Source organism: Haliaeetus albicilla, chromosome 12, assembly GCF_947461875.1.
Source record: "Haliaeetus albicilla chromosome 12, bHalAlb1.1, whole genome shotgun sequence".
Taxonomy (NCBI): domain Eukaryota; kingdom Metazoa; phylum Chordata; class Aves; order Accipitriformes; family Accipitridae; genus Haliaeetus; species Haliaeetus albicilla.
The window spans coordinates 40,308,907-40,328,670 of NC_091494.1; the positions used below are offsets into that span (position 1 = coordinate 40,308,907).

Below are 19,764 nucleotides of genomic sequence, written 5' to 3' on the forward strand. Positions count from 1 at the left end.
GTTTTCTTCCAAGTTCTATTAAAAACATTCCAATCTAAAAATGGGCTTTTTTATTTCCCCAGAAGATCTACAGCATAATGTAGATAAAAGCCACAGAAGACAATCTTGGTATAAACAAATCAGTTTGTGAACTGCACAGCCCACAGGAGCAAACCAAGCTGATCAGCCCAAGTTTCATGATGAGCACTATAATAAAAAGCATTATAAAGGCAACAAATGATTGATGTGGAAAGAGCCATCAGGAGATATTGGAAGCCACTGTGCATTATATAAAGAGAGAACCATCTCTCAATGCAGGGCTTAATCCAAATCTATGGGAAGACAGCCTTGGGCTCAGATCCAGGAATGCACTTAACTACTCAGGGAAATCTAACCTTGTTTTTAAAGTCTTCCCTACCCAGCAGAGTATTTTAGATGTGTTCCAGTCTGATGGATCTTAGTGGAACATCAGAGAAGCTTAAGCACTTTCTCTCATCAAGGCCACCACAAGGTGGTCACATCCAGAGCATTCCCTCAATTCAGCATTACTGAGAATTATTCACAAAATAGCATGGAAGAAAATGCAAGGGCTGGTCATCGCATGTGGACACACAGCAGAAAAAGATGAACAGCAAACACGGTGCAGGACTGTGTGCACAAACACATGGGCTTGCACTACGCCTCCTCAACATGTACAATGCTATCACTTACCATAGTCAGTGTCATCAGCAGGCCAGCTCTGCGCCGGCCAGAAATAGGGGGTCTGCAGAAAAACAAGCCTTTCATTAGTGTACAGTAGCCTTGAACTCATGCCAAGAGGCATGCAGCACCACCCCCACTGGAGGAAGAGGAAAGTTCTCCTCTGCTATACTCAGAGCATCAGCTCGCACGGTGGTGCAGGCCAGCTACATCAGAAGAATCAAGGTCAGCACACCACCAATATCAAACCCACTCCTCCTCTGGAATCAGTTAATATGTCCAACCTCTCACTGCTGCCTGAGCGTTCAGACTGATGCTGGAGCCTGATATGGTACCACGTGGGAACCAGACTCCTCATTCAAAGTATCAATGTGGGTACCCTAATTTCCCATCATAGTGGAAACAGTTCAACCATGAACCTTGATAACATCCTGTTATTACTGTGCTTTTTGTATATTCATTATTCAGTCTTCCCAGATCATTCTACTTTCAACCAGCGATTCCATTTGCTACTTTAAGACCTGGAAGGGAACGCACATTTGGAAGAAAGCACAGCTATTTTGAAGTTGAACAAGTACGCTAATTTAGTTGAAGGAAGCATCACAGTTTCCCTGTAAACACAGAACTGGGGGAACTGGCCCGAGTCTTCTCTGTGGATCCCTTCCTCCCTCCTGCACACTGAATGACTAGCACAGCTACACGGCGTGGCCTCACGGCTACAGCTCATGGGGAACTGTCCCAGCTGCCTGTTTTTAAAACTAGTGCTGAACTCCTTCTCAGTGGCTTTAGAGAAGATGCAACTCACTTGAAACCTGTACAGGCTGCCATCTCTCCTAAGAGTGAGATTCTTTGGCTCCTGAAGAGGGTAGATGTATCCATATTTGACAAACAGGTCTCCCAGGTGCAGTGCCTCTGAAAATGGAGAAGGCAGAAGTTTTGATTGCACAGAAACACTGAAGCAGAATTTAAAAGTGAGCTGCTACTCAGGAGAGAAGAATTCATCTAAAAGGCTTTGTTTATAGAGACCATAAAATTTTACAACTCAAAGCTGAAAAAGCCTCCATTTTTACATTTCTACCCACCTTCCTCAGTGATCTGCAAGCGCTGGAGAATCCACTGCAATATATCATTACCTGTAAATCAAAGAAAATGTCAGGTGCTTGAAATCAGGAGTGTGCCAAAATCCATAGGTGAAAATGAGACCTCTCCAGTCCTCACCCCTCACTGTGCTCTGGATCCCACCAAGTGCACAGACCCCTTCTTGCAAACATGCTTTCACATGCACCATGCAAGAGAAGCGGAGATAAAATGCACTGCTGGTCTCTCACTCGCTATGCTGTCGTTCAGGCTTTCTCCCGACCAAGCAGGCATCCGTCCCTGGCAGAGGGAGCCCAAGGCAGGCAGTGACCTCAGGATGGGACAGCGTGAGTGTGCAGAAGCACACGTGGTCTGAGCAACTCTGAAAGTTCTCATCATTGGCTTAGAAAGGACTTCAGCAATGCAACAGCTTCCACACCCAGGGAAGGTGAAGTGCCCCTTGTTTTGCACCATCTTGTCTTGAAAGATTCACTGCAAAGTATCTCCAGATTCACAGAGCACGGTCCTGTCTCAGTTTTAGTAAGAGACCAGTGACTGGTCCTCTCAAGTCCTTTAAGAATTACAACTTTCAGTGCAAAAGGAATGCCTGAGTCTCAGATCCAAGCTGTAGTGGCAACAGGACTTATCAAAGGGAAACAAGATTTCTGCATTCACAAACACTTCATCTCTTCCAGTTCTTTTGTTGGAGTGTGACCAGTCACACCCATAGTCAGCATATACCTCCAGCAGTTTATGTTCTGGGGGGAAAATTTCATGAACCTCCTTCCATTTAAACAGGGCAAAAATGCACTCATTCCCTGATCAATTATTGGTCTTTTCCTCCAAACGTCCCCCAGGATTGCAGATTGAGGTGTTGACCTTTCTTGACATTGCAGTGATGACTTAACTTTCTAATAGGGGCTCAGAGCTCTTATCCTACTGCCTGCTTCCTGAAATAGATGAAATTAAAGGATTATCTCATCACTCATTTCTAGACAGCTCTCTCTGTAAGCATTTTCCCCCAAAGGTGCGCTTTTAAGATGGAGGTTTATTTGCCTTTTCTGTTGTGACCCATTTTACTGACACTGAATTTAACTAGTTCACTTCCAGCACATGAAGAGCCAAGCTCTCTTCAGTGGATCTGTGTCCACCGCTCTAATGCCTTCACCATTCCTTCACTAAACATGAGTCAGTCTCTTTTGCAACACCCAGAAGCCAATCAGTATAAATGCAACTTGTGCAGCACTAAAAATATCATAGTTTAGAGAGTGATGACCATCACGCAAGGAGACTGGAACTCACTTGCCTATCAGAAGTTGACTACAATTTATGACTTATGCAAGAGGGAACTTGTAGCTGTTCTGGTTAAGGAACCAGAATAAAGTAGTCAGCGCACAAAGAGGATGAGCATCAACTGACATCTTCCCTCTACATCATCTAGCCATGGAATTTTAGGAAGTGGTATTTTACATTGGTCAGACATCAAGAGAAGTACTTGTTCCCCCTGCACTTAATCTAGGTGGCACATCATCTTCAGTACAGGGGAATCTTTTCTGCAGTGCTGCTTTAACTGTTCACTAACAGCTAGGGGAAGCAAGGCCATCTCCTTTGCAAATGCAAAGCACTCCACCAAATTCAGCTGCATAATACCTGTGTAAGCCAGGATATGGTTTGTACTGTAATGCACAGAGAGTGCTGCCGAGAACAAGCTTCAGATGCTGTCCAAGATCTCCCTAGCCTTTCACTAACTGACTGTACCCATGGGCAAGCAACTTCATCTCAGTGCCTCTGCTTCCTCATTTTAAAAAAAAAAAAAAAAAACGGGGCAAACAACACACAGGGCCTACCAGGCTTTGCAAATACAGTGGGGAAAACTTAATCTATTTGGCTAAGTTGTCTCCCAAGTTGCCTGGAGCAAGCTCACTGGTTTCAGTGGGAGTTTTTGTTCTGAATTTCAAAGTGCTGCAGAAAGACCAAAGCAGGAGGAGGAAACTTCGGTACATTATGTGTGAATATTTATAGTGAAGGATCCCTCACAAGAGCTTTTGTGGAGGCTTGGAGAACAGGGAAGCAGAGGTACTGACAGTGCCCTGTGAAAGGACTTAGCAGGCAGGCACAAAGGAGACTGCGATAAGAGCTGCCTCTAATGTCATACGTGACACAGCACAGCACAGCTCCCCATCTGTTTGTTCTTCAGCCCACTTGAAGGAGGAAAAGCTGTCATTTAGAGGCAGAGAAGTGGGTTGAATATTTTGTTCTTTTTCTGCATACTGAAGAAAAATTATTATTAGCAGAAAACATCAAAAGGGACACTAATTGTTTATTGCTCATTTCTGAAGTACCATCTTTCAATCTGACTCCAGGCTGCCTATTTTAATATTTATCTTTATTTGTGATCCAGCCTCACTGGGAATATGACAGGTCTGGAGGCTGAAGCACCTACTCACCTCTACAGTAAGAGAAAGCAAAGTCACTTGAGTTAAACTCACGAGAGCTACAAGCGCGTGATTATCAATCTTTGTGTCTCTTATTCAAAGAGCTAGGACTGAAGTGAGACAGGCAGTGGTAACCCTGGGGTGGCCACGGGGTCCACACACACCTTTTCTTTGATGGACTTCTTTGGCCCAGTCCCTTTCCCCGGTGAAGCTCTTACCTGCCACAGCATGTGGGATGTCTGTGATCATCACCTTCTGTGTCTGCGTCTTGATGCCCGTGTCTGGATTCTGCATCTCCATCATAAGTGCTTCGATCTGCAAAGCATGGCAGGGATGGGATGTATTACAGGAGTGGACAGGAGGGAGCCCCAGGACCACCACAGCTCTGGGCAGCATCCCAGAGAGGTGTGCAGTGGTGTGCCACAGGAATGGATGCAATGGTCACAGTCCTGTCCAAACCTCCGCTTGCCATTAGAGATACCACCTCCAAACCATGTCAGCTCTCACACTGACTCACAGTGTCACTCCCTCCTACAGAAGACACATGCATAGCCAGGGTTAGCAGACAAGGGACAGGACATAACCACTCCATGAGAGCTGAACTTCAAAAAAAAAAAAAAAAATCTCTGCTACCCATAAATGCTCTTCTCTGGCTCAGTGGGCAATAAGAAAGAAAAAAGGGGAGGAAATAAAATCTGTGCTTCTATTGCACAAATACACCAGCTGTGCACAGACTTGTAGGCATTGCACCACACGCCAAGAAAATAAGCAATATTTTGCCTGGAGACCAAACAGCAAAGGTTGTGTTTCTGGTCTGCAGATAATAACCAGACAGGATTTTAGGAGATCAACAGGAAAAGCACACCAGTTTGCTCTGGGGCTGAGCAAGAAGTTCAAACCTGGGGGAGATGAGAACGGTCCATCTTTTGAGGAAGCACAGCCACCACCTGAGCCAAGGCTTTGAAAAGCTGCCCAAGGACCGATTACAGCAGGGAACAGAATTTACATGTGGGAAAGCAGACTGCAAACGCTGGAAGAGCCCAGCTCGTAGGATGGAGGCGTACAAGGGACTCTCCAGCCGTTCCTGTGGACTTCTGCACCCACCCACCTGGGGTCTCAGCCCCGTCTGTGGGCAGCAAAGCTCAGTCACCCCAGGGACCAGGCAGAGACACGCCATCCGGAGCAACTCACCCTCCTATCCAGCAGCATCTCCCACCTTTGATTCCTGAGAGATGCTGATGACTCGTTTTTAACAGATCATGTTACGGAGGATGAGTCTCACGCTCAGGGCCAGACTTCTTTTATTTCTGGTTCCCAATTATCTTTGTTCTTTTAAAAAGATGAAGATTTGCAAAGGTGTTTTCCTCCTCTTATATTTGACTTCCTACTAGCACCATCCCAAAAGCACAAGAGCCTCCTGCTTGCACTTCGGATCCTCTGCTTAGGTGGGTGGAGTTGGGGCACACTCCTCATCTCCTCATTTTAGATTATCTGTGTGCTGTGAGAGCATTGGCTTTGTGGAAGAGGTTCTTCTTTTTGTCTTTGGCTTCCAGAGATATTAAATCAAAACTGGTCCAACAGGACCAATTTTGTCTCTCTGCACATTCATTTAGGGTGAGGCTGTAGCTTTTTAGCTAGGATTAGAGGATTTAACGAGTGTGAGTTGATGACACTCACGCATAATGAAGGGTATTGTCTTCACAGGCACCACAGTGACTTTGGTCCTAAGTCTTGCCAAGTTCAGTGAGGATTTAAGCCTGTAGTGACAGGATGCACTCTGAGCTTGACAGTAAAAATGGATTTTCAACTGTTTTTAAAGGCAGTGTCAAATTAATACTAAAACAGAGAACACTAGTAAAATTTCACAAAAATATTTGTATAAATACTTACATAATTTTTTTTTTAAATACCAAAACCAGACCCAAAGTGATGGAATATAAAGACTTTTTTAGACCTTTTAACTGAACCCCCAATTTTGGCCTCAGCAGGTTCAAGGTTGGGCATGGAGAGATGCCAGTGTAGCTGTGCGAGATGAAACAGGCAGGGCACTAATTTAGGAAACTCAGATTCAGTTCCCTCTAAGCAAACACTGGTATCTTGGGGAAGTCACTTACTCTCTCTGTAACTACATGTCTGCTCTGCAGACAGCACTTCTTCAGCACACAGGGATACTGGGGGTAAACATAGCGCTGCTCATCACCATCGTACCACAGTGCCGTGATCAGCGGGCAGGTCCCACCAAGCTCGAGCAGGACTTGTTCCCTGCAAGCAGTACAGCACACCCTGCCCCACTGTGGGGCTGCCATTTGCTCCCCGGTGGACTCAAGATGGGTTTTTACCAGCTGAGAGGGAGGAATTGGCTCAGAAACCCACTGCCTCCCAGCACAGCATGTTCCCTTTCTTCAACCAGCAAAGAGCTCCAGACTCTTGTCGTGTTCATACCCTGCCGTGCTCCCTCTCGTCACTGGAGAAATAATATATATTAAAAAGAAACAAGCGAGATGAGCCAGGGAGCTGCTGTTGGGGGGTGCCTGCTGCTCTGGCTGCAAACCATGCACTTTGCTGATCAAAACTCAGCCTGTCTCTTCCTCTTCTCCTAAGGGAACACTGCTGATTATGGGTTGCTGGCAATCAGGAGTTGCTATCAGCACCAGCCTGCCGGCAAGAGGCCAGGAGGACTGGTTAAAATACAGTGGGAACATTTGCTTGCTTTGCTAAGGGCTCTAGCACATTTTGTCACACTTTCAGCCAGGGAAGTGATGTCTGGTTTGAATTTTGTAGAGCCAGAAGCCACTTCCTGATGCTGGTTGATGGGTGGAGATGCATGCAGAGGTAAATATCAGCAGGAGCACTGCTAAAGGAGCCAGGCTCTGGGATAACCTCACCTCAAGCACAGAGCCACCATGAGGCACAAGCCCCACTGAGGTCTCCCTTCAGATCACCTGGAAACTCCGCACAGAGGTGACCTCACCCTGAAAGCCACAGAGGAGACAACAGGAAAACTGTCTGCCCCCATCTGATTGCAAGAAGTCACCAGACTCACTGAGTGCAAAGCAAAACTCAAGTTGATAAATGATAAGAAAAAGCATCACTGCATTTCAAGAGCACATGGGAAGCCCCAGGGAGGGTGAGGGTCCTCTCTGCAAATGATCAGCAATTAATGGGTTGCCCAGGATTCTGGAGAAGGAGGATGGATCCAGCACGGATGCTTTCCCACAGGAGGGAGCAGTGGGAGCAGATGAGCACTGATGGATTGCTTGGGCGAGTTACCCCAGGTATGTTTCTCACCTTTGTTTCTCTGAGTTTTACCCTTTGGGCACCCGCCAGCGCCCCCGGGTCAGGGTATCTGCACCGCAGAAGCATCAGGCTCCAGCTGCTGAGACTCTGACATGCAACAGCAAAACACTTCCAAGGGGAAGATTTCAGCCCCTCTCAGCATCAACCCAGACAGAGGCATCTTTGCTTCACATGTAAGAAAGAAAAATTTTCCCAGCAGGCTCCAGCTCACAGCTGAATGCCCACTCCTGGTGCTATAATTAAACATCTGCTGCTTTCTCCGTCATGAGTATTTGCCCAGTTCTAGCCCCCCTCACTGCCTGGTACTGTTTGCAAAGATCATCCCTCCCTGCTCTGATCTCCAAGGTAGCAATACAGTCCTTCATCACAGCTCTGGCCTCAGAGGGCTAATTCAGTTATTTTCTAGGTCTACAACTAGCAATCCTGTTTTGCACATTCATGGATGATCAGAAAAAAGAAGAAATGAAAAAAAAAAAAATCAATTGTTGACCACCTAAAACTTCCTGCTTTTTCTTAATTAAAGCTGAGAGCAGGAGGCCTGTTCCCACTCAGTGCACAGCGATCCCACGCCCAGAGGAAGCAAATCTGTGAATGGGGATGGCAGGGCTATAGCTGGCTCTTTCCACATGCTCCCTCTTCCCTCACTGTGCTGCCATCACTCTGGCCAAGCCTCCTACTTAAACCCACATAGCAACAAAACCAAACCGAAGCACAGTCCCACCTGGCTGAGCACACCACCTCTCACCAGGGCTGCCTGGAGCATGTCGCGCTCGGCATGACGCTCCACAGAAATGTGTAGCACCTCCCTGCCTGGGACAGGGAAAGGGAGGATGGGATGAGGCTGAGCTTAGCCTAAGGCTCAGCTTTGGCCATGTCCAGGACCTCACTTAAACAGAGAGCAGGAGTCCAATGGATAGCTCCTTCCAGCAAAAACACAATTCAGATGCTCACACACCTTGAGCAAGGCCCAGGCAGATGAGGGCCAGCAGCTGATGGAGAATCGAAGCCAGGCTGGAGAAGTCCCCAGCCATGCTGCGGACCCCAGGCCAATCCCTCCCCAATTGCAGCACTGCCTCAGGAGGAGCCATCGGGGACCAGAGGAAGGAGGAGGCAGAGGAAAACGGCAAGCAGCATCCATCAGCCCTACCCACGAGCTATGAGTCACGATGCAGCTTATGCAGCACAGCAAGGAAAAATACACAGCCCAGCAGCCGCTAGAGAGTACAATCCTGCCCGGCGCTGCCTTCTGCTTTGCCAGCTGATGCCCAATGGAGGCCAGATCCAGGCTGCTGGGGCAGGCATAGGCACCAACAGCTTGAGCTGATTCAAGTTCTCCCAGAATCTGGCCAAGGGCATGCAGTCAAAACACATTTCAGAGGCTTCCTCCCTGTCCCAAGAGACTTTTGTGCCAATATTCTTCCTATCAAGACAGTTTAGGAGGGGAAGAAAATAGAATAAAACAACCTAAGCATTAGTTATGAGTATTTCATGGACTAGCAGGCGTTGCAGGGCCTTGGAGGGGGCTTTCCGATTCCCCCATGGTTCACCCATGAAGACCAAGCTCTACATCCAGTCCGAGTCATGCAGAGCAGCCTCACAGCAAGTACATGGCACTGCCCACTGCCCCCAAAGCAACCCCCTTTCCTCTCCCCCTGTCCGATGGCAGGATTGCTGCGGTCACAGGCTGCCTGCTGGAGAACCAGCGCACAGAGATGCATCGTAGCTGCAAAGGCACAACAGGGCCAGCAGCCTGACAGCACAGCAGGAATCCCTCCATGCAGCCAGACCAAACCCACGGTTACAGCCTATGTGCCAGCTGGTGGCAAAGCTTGAGCACAGACTTAAGCAATTAAGAAAGCTTCTCTCTAGGATCTTAGCTCCTCGTGCACCTAAGCCTGCAAGGTGCTTGCTGGATGCATGCTGAGCATCCTCAGCTCCCACCACAGGGAACCAGTAAAGGTGCTCGGTATTTCAGGGCAGCTCTGAGGATGCAGCCGTCCACATACAGACCACACTGCCATGTAACAGCTGAGGCTCCGTACACAGCTTCCTCAAGGTCTGGAAAAAATAGAGGAGGAATAAAAGCAGAGATGAGAGCCAAAGCCTTTTTCTGGGAGCTTCCTTTCCTAGTGCTAACAGGTCTTTGACTTGCAAAGTGCTGTAATTACTCAAACCCTCTCATTCCTCACAGTGGGAGTGGCACATGCTCTGTAACAGCAGTTCACTGTATTTTAACGGATCTTCCCACCTGAGGAACTCAGAGCACTTTGCAAAGATTGCTATGTTCCTACAGAGCAGCTAAAGCACAATTGCTGGCGGTTGTTCTCTCAAAGCACACAGCTTCTCCTCTCCACCCCCACACGCGACTCCACGGAGTATTACGCAGTGCAGAATTTGGCCCAGAGTATTTCCTTTGGCAGGGTTCCCCAGTCAAATTCACCTTGGAAGGCACAGCACCAAAGAAAATACCTTTTTTACTTCCTCTAGCATAAAAAGTACGGTATTTGTATTGCTAGGCTCATACCTTAGCACTGAATAGCCTCAAATTTCCCCCTTTTTCCCCCCAGAATCCTCCTTAGGTTGTGGGTGTTGCAGGAGAGCTAACTACAACTCAAACTGGCTGGCTGTACTTGTCACTGGAAATTCAGTTAATTCCACTCAACAGGATAAGCCACAGGCAGGAGAGGTGGGTGGGAGAAAAGCTAGCTTAACACTCTGCTTTTTAAAATCTGCAGATACCAGTTATACTAAAGCTGGCTACACTTTTGAATGAATGCTACAGAAAAAAAAACCATCAAATGCTTTACAAAATTACGCATCACATCCAAAAGCGTAGGTGTACATCTTACCACTCTTTCAACTGTTTCTGGTCACAAATACGCTCGTTTCTGAAAAAGTGGAAAGAAGCAGAGAACAGACAGCTGGCCATGATACATCCTCTGAAAGTGGACATCAGCTGGAAGCACTGGGAACGCACACGCTGGACCAACTGTGGCCCAGAGCTCAACTGAGTGGCCTGGCACCGCAGATGATGGGTTTGCCCCTGGGAATGACACAGTTTTGCAGGTCTTTGGGAAAAAAGATGGGAGAGGGAGAAAATGTGTCAGGAGAATAATTCAGCTGAGGCTAAGCTACAAAAATAAACAAAATTACTGCTTTATTTCCCCCAATGACTTCAGCACACATTGCTCCTCGGCCCCCCAGCTGGAACCCCGGAGCCAGCTGGGATCCACAGGGCTCCGCAACAGGTCATGGCCCCAAATCCCCGCGGATGGGGCTGTCACCCGTCGGACTCCACACACCCAGAGGGGCCCCGGGAAGTCGTGGCCGGGCAGGATGCTATGAACACGGGTGTCCCCCCCCGGCCTGGAGCACCGGGCAGCGCATCACCCCACCCGGCCGCGGTCCCGAGGTGGCGGCGGGTGCTGATGCCCATAACGGTGCGGCTGTCTCCCGGCGCTGCTCAGCCCTCACCTTTTTCAGGAAGGCCATCCGCGGCCGGTGGCGCTGCCCCTGGTCGAGCCGTGTGACGGTCATGGTGCCGGGCCGGGCAGCGCGGTGCGGCGGGCGGAGCGGGCTGGCGGAGCGGCGACCCCGACCGAACGCACCTCGCTACGGCCACCCGCCTCCTCTCCCTGCCGAGGGCGGCGCCCGTGCTGCGCGTCGCAGCCAATCAGCACCCGCCGCCCCACGCTTATTTACATGAAGGGGTGGGGCGGCGCCGCTGCCGCCTTGGGGCGCTAGCGGGAGCCCGTTCGGCCCGCGGCGGGGGCGGGGCAGGGGGAGGGGCCTGAGTAGGCGCGGCAGGAGGCGTGGCCATGGCCGGCTGCAGGGGTGGGGGCTGATGGAGATCCGGCACGGTTCTGGAAGGTGCTGGGTGTCTGCAGCCGCCCGTGTGAGGCGGGCTTGGCAGTCACGCTGGAAACGGTCCTTACGAAAGGAGGGGGTTTGGGCAGAGCAGGTGGCGTTAGCGAGGGGGAGGCAGGAGGTAGCGAAGCCCCCACACACTGCTCGTTCCTCCGGAGAGGGGCGAATCCCTCCCCGAAGCGCTCCTAGAGTGGAGTCAGGGTAAAACGAGGGCGCCTAAAACCAAGCTGTTGCAACTCGGGTGTGCAAGAGGTAGGCAGTGCTTTGGGAATCTGCTCCTTGAATGTCACCAGCCTTGGTCAGCTCAGCTGTGGATGCAGGAGCCAGGCGGGTGTTTTTTGGGCGGTCGGTGGCTTTGCCGTGTGGGGAAATTGTGACTAACGGTGACCAGAGGAAGACCACAGGATTACAGAGTGCTTCCTCACGATGGAACTGTCTCATGCCAGCGGGTGGGGGAACAGTACCTGACTGGCAGTGCTGGAAACCAAGAGCTCTGTTTTTCTGTTTTGTTCAGAAAAGGGTGGAATTTCCTCCTGCTGCCCAGGGCTCGGCCTGCCAGCACAGCCGGGCAGGAGGAGAGGGCCGGGTCCTCACTTGGGCAGAATCTAGTTGTGCCAGGGCTTGTAGGAGGCATTCCCAGGAATTCCTGCCAGCCGTGTGGGCACGTTGCTTTTTGCACATTGCGCACCTACGCATGGTGTGTGCCTACCTCCCCACACACCGCACAGAGAACATGCGTGCATGGGAGTGTGTGCTCACACCTCGGAGTGCACAGAGTGCCATGAGTACCCGTACTGAGCAGGCGCTCGCACCACACTCTCCGTGAGCAGATCCCACCCAACGCTGCCAGCATGCTCCCATGTGTCCCTTGGACACACGGGCACGGGTCATGCAGGCACTTTTATACCTCATCCACATGCATGTCACACAGGGAGCGCCCCACGCTTCCCACACATGTGCATAGCTGTTTCTCAGGACAGTGCCTTCCCCACCATGGTGTTTGTGACTGTTCTGACGTTACCATCTGTGGTTCGCGTGCTTGAGGAAAGCACGTTGGCTCTGAACTTGGAGCAGAGTGCTTTTTCCATTCATAGTAATACCCTGAAGGCACAGGCTGCTTTCCCAGTTGCTTTGCTGCCCTCATGGAAGTGTTTTATCTCTGCTCTTTTATAGTATCTGTGCAAGCCAGTGCTTTGGAAGGCCTTTCTCCTGTGTCTGCTCAGTCATTCCCATGTGAAATCCCCCCCATGAGTCACAGCAGCTGCTGGATCAGACACTCCTTACTTCCCAGAAAGCTTTTCCACCATTCTCTCCGCTCCATGCTGCTAGGTGACTAAACAATTACAAGTAACCTCTGTCATTCCACATGCTAGTATCAAAGTTATCATACCTCATGCTTCAAGGCGTTAGCTGATGGCCGAAAGGAGCAGGAGGAGAGTTCTTCATGCGTTTGCAGTGTCTCATAATTCAAGTGCTGAGGTGCTGTTTGGTTCTTCAAAACCAAGCTCAGACCCTGGTGGCCCTCTGAAATGGCAAAGGTGACACAAACTCCAGCAGCATGGACGGTCCTGGAGGCAAACAGCGGGAGAGAGGGAATTCAGAATGGAGTCAGAGGAAGCAAGGGAAAGGACAGCGAAGGCATGCAGGCGTTTTGGCGATGCTAGCTAACGAAAGTGATTCCGTCTGTGTTTGAGGCAGACAGATATTGGCAGGGGAATGGGATCTCTGTACACATAAGTAATTATTTTAGACATAATATCAGGGTAAATAGCACACAAAAAGATGTAGCTCAGTTTCTTGGCTTGGTAGGCAAACTGGGAAAACTTGTTATAAACTACAAGTGGTTCCTCCGAACAGCTATTTTCTTTCCCCCTCCTGGGTGGTGGAGGGACTTGGAAGTGCTCTAGGTGAGGTGCAAACATGGGCCTAAGTAAAGGATCATTCACCACCAACTGCATGTGCCCCACATACTTAGAGGAATGAAAATGGTCATTTCATCCCAACATACTGACTTTAAAAGTTCCACTGAGGAATACAGGTGTTTTATTCATGAGAAGCATTTGAAAACTGGGTCTACAAATGAATTCAGAAAGAACAAAATTTCCTTGCAGGAGATCCAGGAGAAATAGCTCTGAAGAGCTTAAGCTGAGGTGTGAGCTCTTCAACCTTGCTGAGCTCCAAAGCTCCTGGTAATTTAAAATCCTGCTGATCTACCACAGACATCCCCTCATAGATCAGGTGTGGATTTTCTTCTATTTCTAGTCTTCTCTGACAAGCTAAAATAAAGCCTATGGATATTTCTCTCTCCATTACAAAGCTACTTCGTGTCTTTGCTATAGAAGATGTCCAGTGTAAATTCAGCTTTGTTAACATCCGTAAATGACCCAAAACACCAAACACAAGATCAGAGATGAACTGCATTTCACCTGCTGCCCAGGTGAACTACCCCAGCAGTTAATGCGCTGCAGCAGATCTGCCACGTGAAGCACGAGGCATTTAAATCAGATTATACAAGCTTGTAAAGGGCAGACGCTCCTGGGCCTCTAATCACAAAACCCGCCCTTGTGGAAAGCAAACAATTCTACAGTCCCTGACAGAGTCTGGCCATTTTATGTGTGAATTTGTCGGTCAAGAAAGCAAGGGACTCGAATGGTGGGGGAGAGCAGCAGAGAGCACCAGCAGCAGCTGTACAGACTCCCTGCTGATTTCAGGTTCCACAAGTTAGTCCTGGCCTTTTGGCACCCCAAATAATGATGAGGTTTCCTGGGGAGTCCGCTTTACCTCCCAGTGCCTGCTTTCTACAGCAAATGCAGTGCTATTTTTGTAACTGCATATTACGTAAGTTTACGTGGACGTTCACACCCCACACAGGAGGTACATGATGCTATAGTGAAAATACACTTGTGGTCAATGCCTCACAGCACGCCTGTGTGCTCTCCAGAGCCCACAGATCTCTCTCAGCCTGCACCCGAGGCCACGGAGTGTGTCCCAGCCAGGGAAAGGTCTGGTGAGAGTCAAATTTTGTCCCTCTGTTTTCCTCATGAAGCCCCCATAAGCTGTGATTGTTCTCAACGGACCTGCTCACAATTCTCAACGGCTTCTCTTGTGGAAAGCACTGCAGAGGGAATCCCCCCCTTTTTTTAAAGATCACATTTCCTACGTGGTTGGCCATCTTCACACATCAGAAGTTGAATCATGCAACACAAAAGGCATGTGGTGAGTAAACTACCTTTCTATCTAAGGAAACTGGGGACAGCCCTGAGGGGAAGGAAGGGGTAATGTAAGTGAAGCAATGAGAATGGTACTGCAAGTGTGGCAAAGCAGAGGCTGAATTTCAGTACACGGTTCCTTCCAGGAAGATTTGAAAGCAGTTTACCAAAACAAAACAAAACAGAAATAGTGCAAACTGTGGCATAGAGAGAGACATGACTTAATTTCAGGTCTCCCAGGAAGGCAATAGTTAAAGCAGTATCTCCAGAGTCCATTGTCCTGTCTGGTAGGGCATGAGCACTTCAAAACGAGGAGCTTCCTTAGCAGCCACATGGGAAGAGCTGTGAGCACGAATGGGCAGCATTTGCTTCCCGTCACTCCTGGACTTTCCAGGGACAGGAAAGCTGAGGAAAGAAGTGGCAAAGAGGAAGGAAAAAAGCAAAACGGAGAAAGACCTTATGCACCCTGCCTTAGAAATGAAGCCTGGCTGCTGGGGCCAGAGGATGCAGCTGGGTTAACACCTGACCCAGGACTGAGCTATTTGGCTTCCTCTGCTAAGCTGGATGACGCTGAGCCCACTTCAGTGTCCTCTCCAGGGAACACCGTCATCCTCAGTGCAGGAACAGCCCTTCCCGCGCTGCAGCATGGTGAAAGCCGTGCCCTTGTGCCAGGAGATTGGGAGTGGTGTACCTCGGAGGTTTTGGAGGACTTGGCAGCCACTGGGAACATGAAGGGTAGAGGAGGTAGGGCAGCACTGGGCGGAGGCCAGGGACTACCCAAGACTTAGTTGATTTGGGCAGCTGGAAATGTGGAATGACAGTATTTGAGAATGAGGAGACAAATTTCAGAGAAAGGGGTGGCAGCAAGCAGGAGGGGCAGGGACCTGCGGTGAGAGGGACAGCAGGAATCAGATGCCTGGAGCGTGATGGTTATGCCAGGCAGCTGGAGGGAAAGGCCAGAGCAACGGGAGGCTTTAGCAAAGTCACTGAGTAGGTGAGTTCCTGGGGGAAAGCAAAGTGGAAGGAGGAAAAAGAGGAGGGACAAGGGCAAAACTGAGACTACCAGGGAGACCAGCGAGAGACAGAAGCCACCTTGAAAGGAAGCACAGGTAGCCCTAGGCAAGACCTGTCTGTCCTGAAGCAGTTTTGGCCTCTGGTGGGGGATGCCCCAGGTTAGGAAGGTGATACTGCTGTTGGCAGACACCAGAAAACAGCTTTTACTCTTCATCCATTCATCCTTTATTGTCACAGCCCACGTTTTAGGTGCATCTTGCTGCTGGCCTGGAAGGCAAGGACTCATTATGCCACCCTTGCACAAGCTGGGCTGTTTCTTATCTCCTCTGCTGCACAACTATGATTTTCTTAATCTGCCTCTACTGCTTACAGCATATGTTTTTTTGGTCATACTTCACTGGTAGGTGTTAATTAGCCTCTCAAAAAGTAGGCAACAAATATTGTTTCTATGTTTTGTTCTTGGCTTCCTTGTTTTTAACTCTTTCCTTCACTAACAGGCAATAAATGTTCACTCTCCCTTAGCAAGAACATTAAACTTTTTGAAGGAAAGCACAAGTGCTGTTGCCAGTTTCACTCTGCAGACAAGAAGCACAGGAGAAACATTGGTAGGATTTTCATTCACTGAAAACTACTTAACTCCAAGACGAATTGTAGAACCTCAGGAGTCTTCTGCATTTCTGAAGGTGAGATGAGAGCTCTGTCAAACCAGCAAAGATCACTTAGTTTTAAAATTTGGACTAGAGCTCAGGACTGATTGGCTTCCATATCGGTACCAAGACCACCAGGATGTGCTTCTTGGATGCCTATATGAATTTTATACCACATCCTGCTCTTCTACAAGAAATGGGTTTTTTTGTAAGGCCATATGGAATAATTAAAGTGGAATTTATCTCCATGTGGGGCCATCCCCTGATTAAGGAATGAACACTGATACTCATGGTGTATTTTGATGAAGGAGGTCCTTCCAGTTGGGCAGTGTCATTTCCTTGTGCTAAACTCTGATCTCACAGTTTCCTCGGTCACTTCTTCCTTTTCGTAACTTAAGATTATTGTTAGAAAAAGCAGGGAAACATTGAAAGAAAAAGTCAGCAGGTACCAAAGTTAAGACGAGAGATAAACATTTAATGTAATCTTTACATATGTGCTTGCTTCTGTATGATTTCTGTATTATAGTCCATAAATAGCCATGTCAGAAAAGCATGACACGGATGTATCTGCTTTCAACTGAGTTACACCACATGTGCACGTGTGCTTGCTTTTCAGTCGGATGTATTTTATCTCCATCCTTAAGCCTACAGGATGTAACCAATGTGTCAGTGAGCAGGTGTGAGACCACAGACTTGCTGATCTGACCAACATGCACAATGTAAGGCTTCTCTGGGTAGTTTTGAAAAATTGCATCAATAAGCAAAGTAATACAAAATGATACTACATCTTTCTGCCTTTCATCTTATGGACCACATCTTCAGTCAGTGTATTTCTGTGCAGGCAGCAGTTGCATCACCTTGCACTATGCTGGTGTAATTGATGGTAAGTTAATTTTTTGCACAAATGATGAACAGAACAATTGTGCTCAGGGACGGGTCGCGTGAAGAGTGGGATTTTAAATCCTTGCATGTCCCTCAGCCTATTACTTGCCGTACCCCTCAGATGCAGCGTTGCCAACTTTCAGGAAAGTTTTACTATTAAGCAGTTGAAAATACCGTCTTTGTTTCTTTTAACTTAGTAACGGATAAAAAGTTCCACTCGCTTTTTATCACTCTGCCTGCGTACAGCCCCCGCGTGAGGCCCAGAACCGGTGTGTTTGTTCAGCCCGGTGCCGTATCCCAGCAGTACTGGAAAGCTCTTCTCAGAAGACCAAAGAGGAAGTACGTGCCAAATTGTTCAAAGCGTTTTAACGAAACTATTTTCTTTTTGTACCGAGAACAAAAACTGCTTAGGTGGCAAGCTTCATCCTGCTCCCCCCCCCCGACCGTGGGCTGACCTCCCCGGGCCGCTCGCCTGTCAGCTTCCCTGCAGCCGGGACCGGCTGAGCTTGGGCCTCATCTTTCCCCTCACACGAACGCACACTTCGCTTCGGTTACGGCTGCGAAAGCGGCCCCGCCGGTAACGGAGCCAAGGGCGGCCGCCGCCTCCCGCCATTTCCTGTGAGGCGCCGCTCGTGGGCGGGGCTCCCGCCAAGGGCGGGTGTCAGCCGCTCTCACGTGACACCTCCCCGAGGGCGGACCGCAGAGGAGGGGAAGGGGGGGGAAATGGGCGCATCACGTGACGCGGGCCGCGGCTGCCGGCGGGCAGCGGTGCCCCGCCGTCACGTGAGCGGGCGTGTGAGGCGGGAGGGAGGGCGTCACACGGCAGGGTGGGGCGGGGCGCCGGGCGCGCATGCGCGGGCAGAGAGCGGGCTGGTGCGGGCCGGGCCGGGCGGCCGCTCCCCTCGCTGGCAGTGCTCGCTAAGATGGCGGACTTCCTGCCGTCGCGCTCCGTGCTGTCGGGTTGCTTCCCCGGCTGCTTGCTCACCAGCGGCGAGGCCGAGCAGCAGCGCAAGTCCAAGGAGATCGACAAGTGCCTCAACCGCGAGAAGACGTACGTGAAGCGCCTCGTCAAGATCCTGCTGCTGGGCGCGGGCGAGAGCGGCAAGTCCACCTTCCTCAAGCAGATGCGGATCATCCACGGGCAGGACTGGGACCGGGCGGCCCGTGAGGAGTTCCGCGCCACCATCTACAGCAACGTGATCAAGGGTGGGTGAGCGGCGGCGGCGGGGCCGACCGGCCGGCCCCCCGAGACACCGGGCCGGCCCGCCCGGGGCGGGGGGGGCGGCGGCCGCCGCCTCGGGTCGGTGTGTGTGTGGGTTCCCCTCGGGCCGGTGAGAGCCGCGGGGTCGGTGCCTCCTCCCGCTTTCGTTTCGGGCGCCTCACCCTTCCTCCCGCCGAGGAGGAGCAGCCCCCGCTCCGGGCCCGTGGGATGTCACCCGTGCCGTGACGGGGCGTCCCCCGCGGTGGGCGCTGGCCCGGCTGCGGCCCGTGGTGCTGCGGAGGGCGGCTTCAGCCCTCGCCCCGGGAGCAGCGGCTTGAGTCCGTAAGGTCCCGAGCTTTGCCATTTCCTGGTAAGGCGATCGCAGTCGTGAGCGACAGTGGATGGGGGGGAAGATGCACCTGAAAGTGGGTGAGGATGAGACGCGTCCTGTGCCCGAGGAGGAAGCGCGCTCTGCGTTTCGCTTTGGTGGAAGAAACGTTGCCATCGTGTTGGAAACTAGGCTGACACATCAATTAACAGAAACCAGAGCCACTTTTCATAGATGCATTGCCAAAACCTCCCCACACGGTTTAGGAGCGGGCTCTTGATTTCACTGCTGTCATCCTTACTTAAGTGGTCATCCTTACTTATTTCCTCTCTTATCTAAATCGCTCGTCAGATTTTCGGTTTGGACTGTGTAATAGTTGGACAAAGTCTTAACTAAGTTTCTCAAAACAGCAGAGCGGTGTCAGACCTTGGCCCCGCTCTTGAAGAAGGCTGAGGTCCAGTGGTTCTTAAAGAGAATAGTTTTACAAAACTGTTTACGAACCAAGCCTGGAAAAACTATAAATAGCAGAGCAGTAGAAATCACGAGCATGTGCGTTGACCAGGTTATAGCTTATTCATAAGTAAGGTACTTTCTGCTCTGTGAAAGCATACATGTAGGAACTGCAGATCTTTCTTGGAGGCAGCTTTCCTGCAGTCGTTGCTTTTGACAGAGGAAAAACTACGGAAAGAGAATGAAGCTTGAAAAAATACTTTGGCATTGAACAAGTATGTAGTTATACAGTCGTTTGTTACTACATCTTAATTTCCTTATACCTCTCCCCATGCCTTTACAGTTGCTTATTCTTTCTGGAATATTCTTTTTATTTTTTCATCAGTAAATTTAGTGCTAGAATTAATTTCCCTGCATTTCCCTTATCAGTATGAGCACAGTGGGTTTTTTTGAAGTCCTTTATAACAGAAGTTTAAAATACTGTTTCTCCTAGAGAATATTTACCAAAACAACAACAAAAAAAGTGGGGGGAAGTCTAGGTGATACAACGCCTTCTGCACTTAAGCAGTAAAAACATATTTTTTAGAAAGTGCTATGATTTTAGTAAATGTTGTCTTCGTATCTCTGCAAATGTGAAAGGCAGGGATAACTCTCTACAATTTGATATAACTAGACACCA

The 19,764-nt window shown here is 49.7% G+C and overlaps 2 protein-coding genes across 3 annotated transcripts in view; one reads left to right on the forward strand and one right to left on the reverse strand.

Annotated features, from left to right (window-relative positions):
- RGS9 (regulator of G protein signaling 9) overlaps window positions 1-11,131 on the reverse strand; it is a 31,284-nt gene extending 20,153 nt beyond the window's left edge. Inside the window, exons 1-5 of one of the 2 annotated variants that reach the window (XR_011327279.1) lie at window positions 10,962-11,131; window positions 4,409-4,505; window positions 1,761-1,811; window positions 1,484-1,590; window positions 691-742 (exon numbers count right to left, since the gene is read on the reverse strand). Coding sequence is in view for 1 of the 2 variants with exons in the window: in XM_069799351.1 (XP_069655452.1) it covers window positions 691-742; window positions 1,484-1,590; window positions 1,761-1,811; window positions 4,409-4,505; window positions 10,962-11,024 (370 nt within the window). In the remaining variant the exon portion in view is untranslated. The remainder of the gene's footprint in view (window positions 1-690; window positions 743-1,483; window positions 1,591-1,760; window positions 1,812-4,408; window positions 4,506-10,961) is intronic. The other variant, XM_069799351.1, reaches the window with a different exon arrangement.
- Window positions 11,132-17,942: 6,811 nt separating this feature from the next.
- The window catches only part of GNA13 (G protein subunit alpha 13), a 29,908-nt gene continuing 28,086 nt past the window's right edge, over window positions 17,943-19,764 (forward strand). Inside the window, exon 1 of the mRNA XM_069799352.1 lies at window positions 17,943-18,312. Within this exon, the coding sequence (XP_069655453.1) occupies window positions 18,030-18,312 (283 nt within the window). The 5' untranslated portion in view covers window positions 17,943-18,029. The remainder of the gene's footprint in view (window positions 18,313-19,764) is intronic.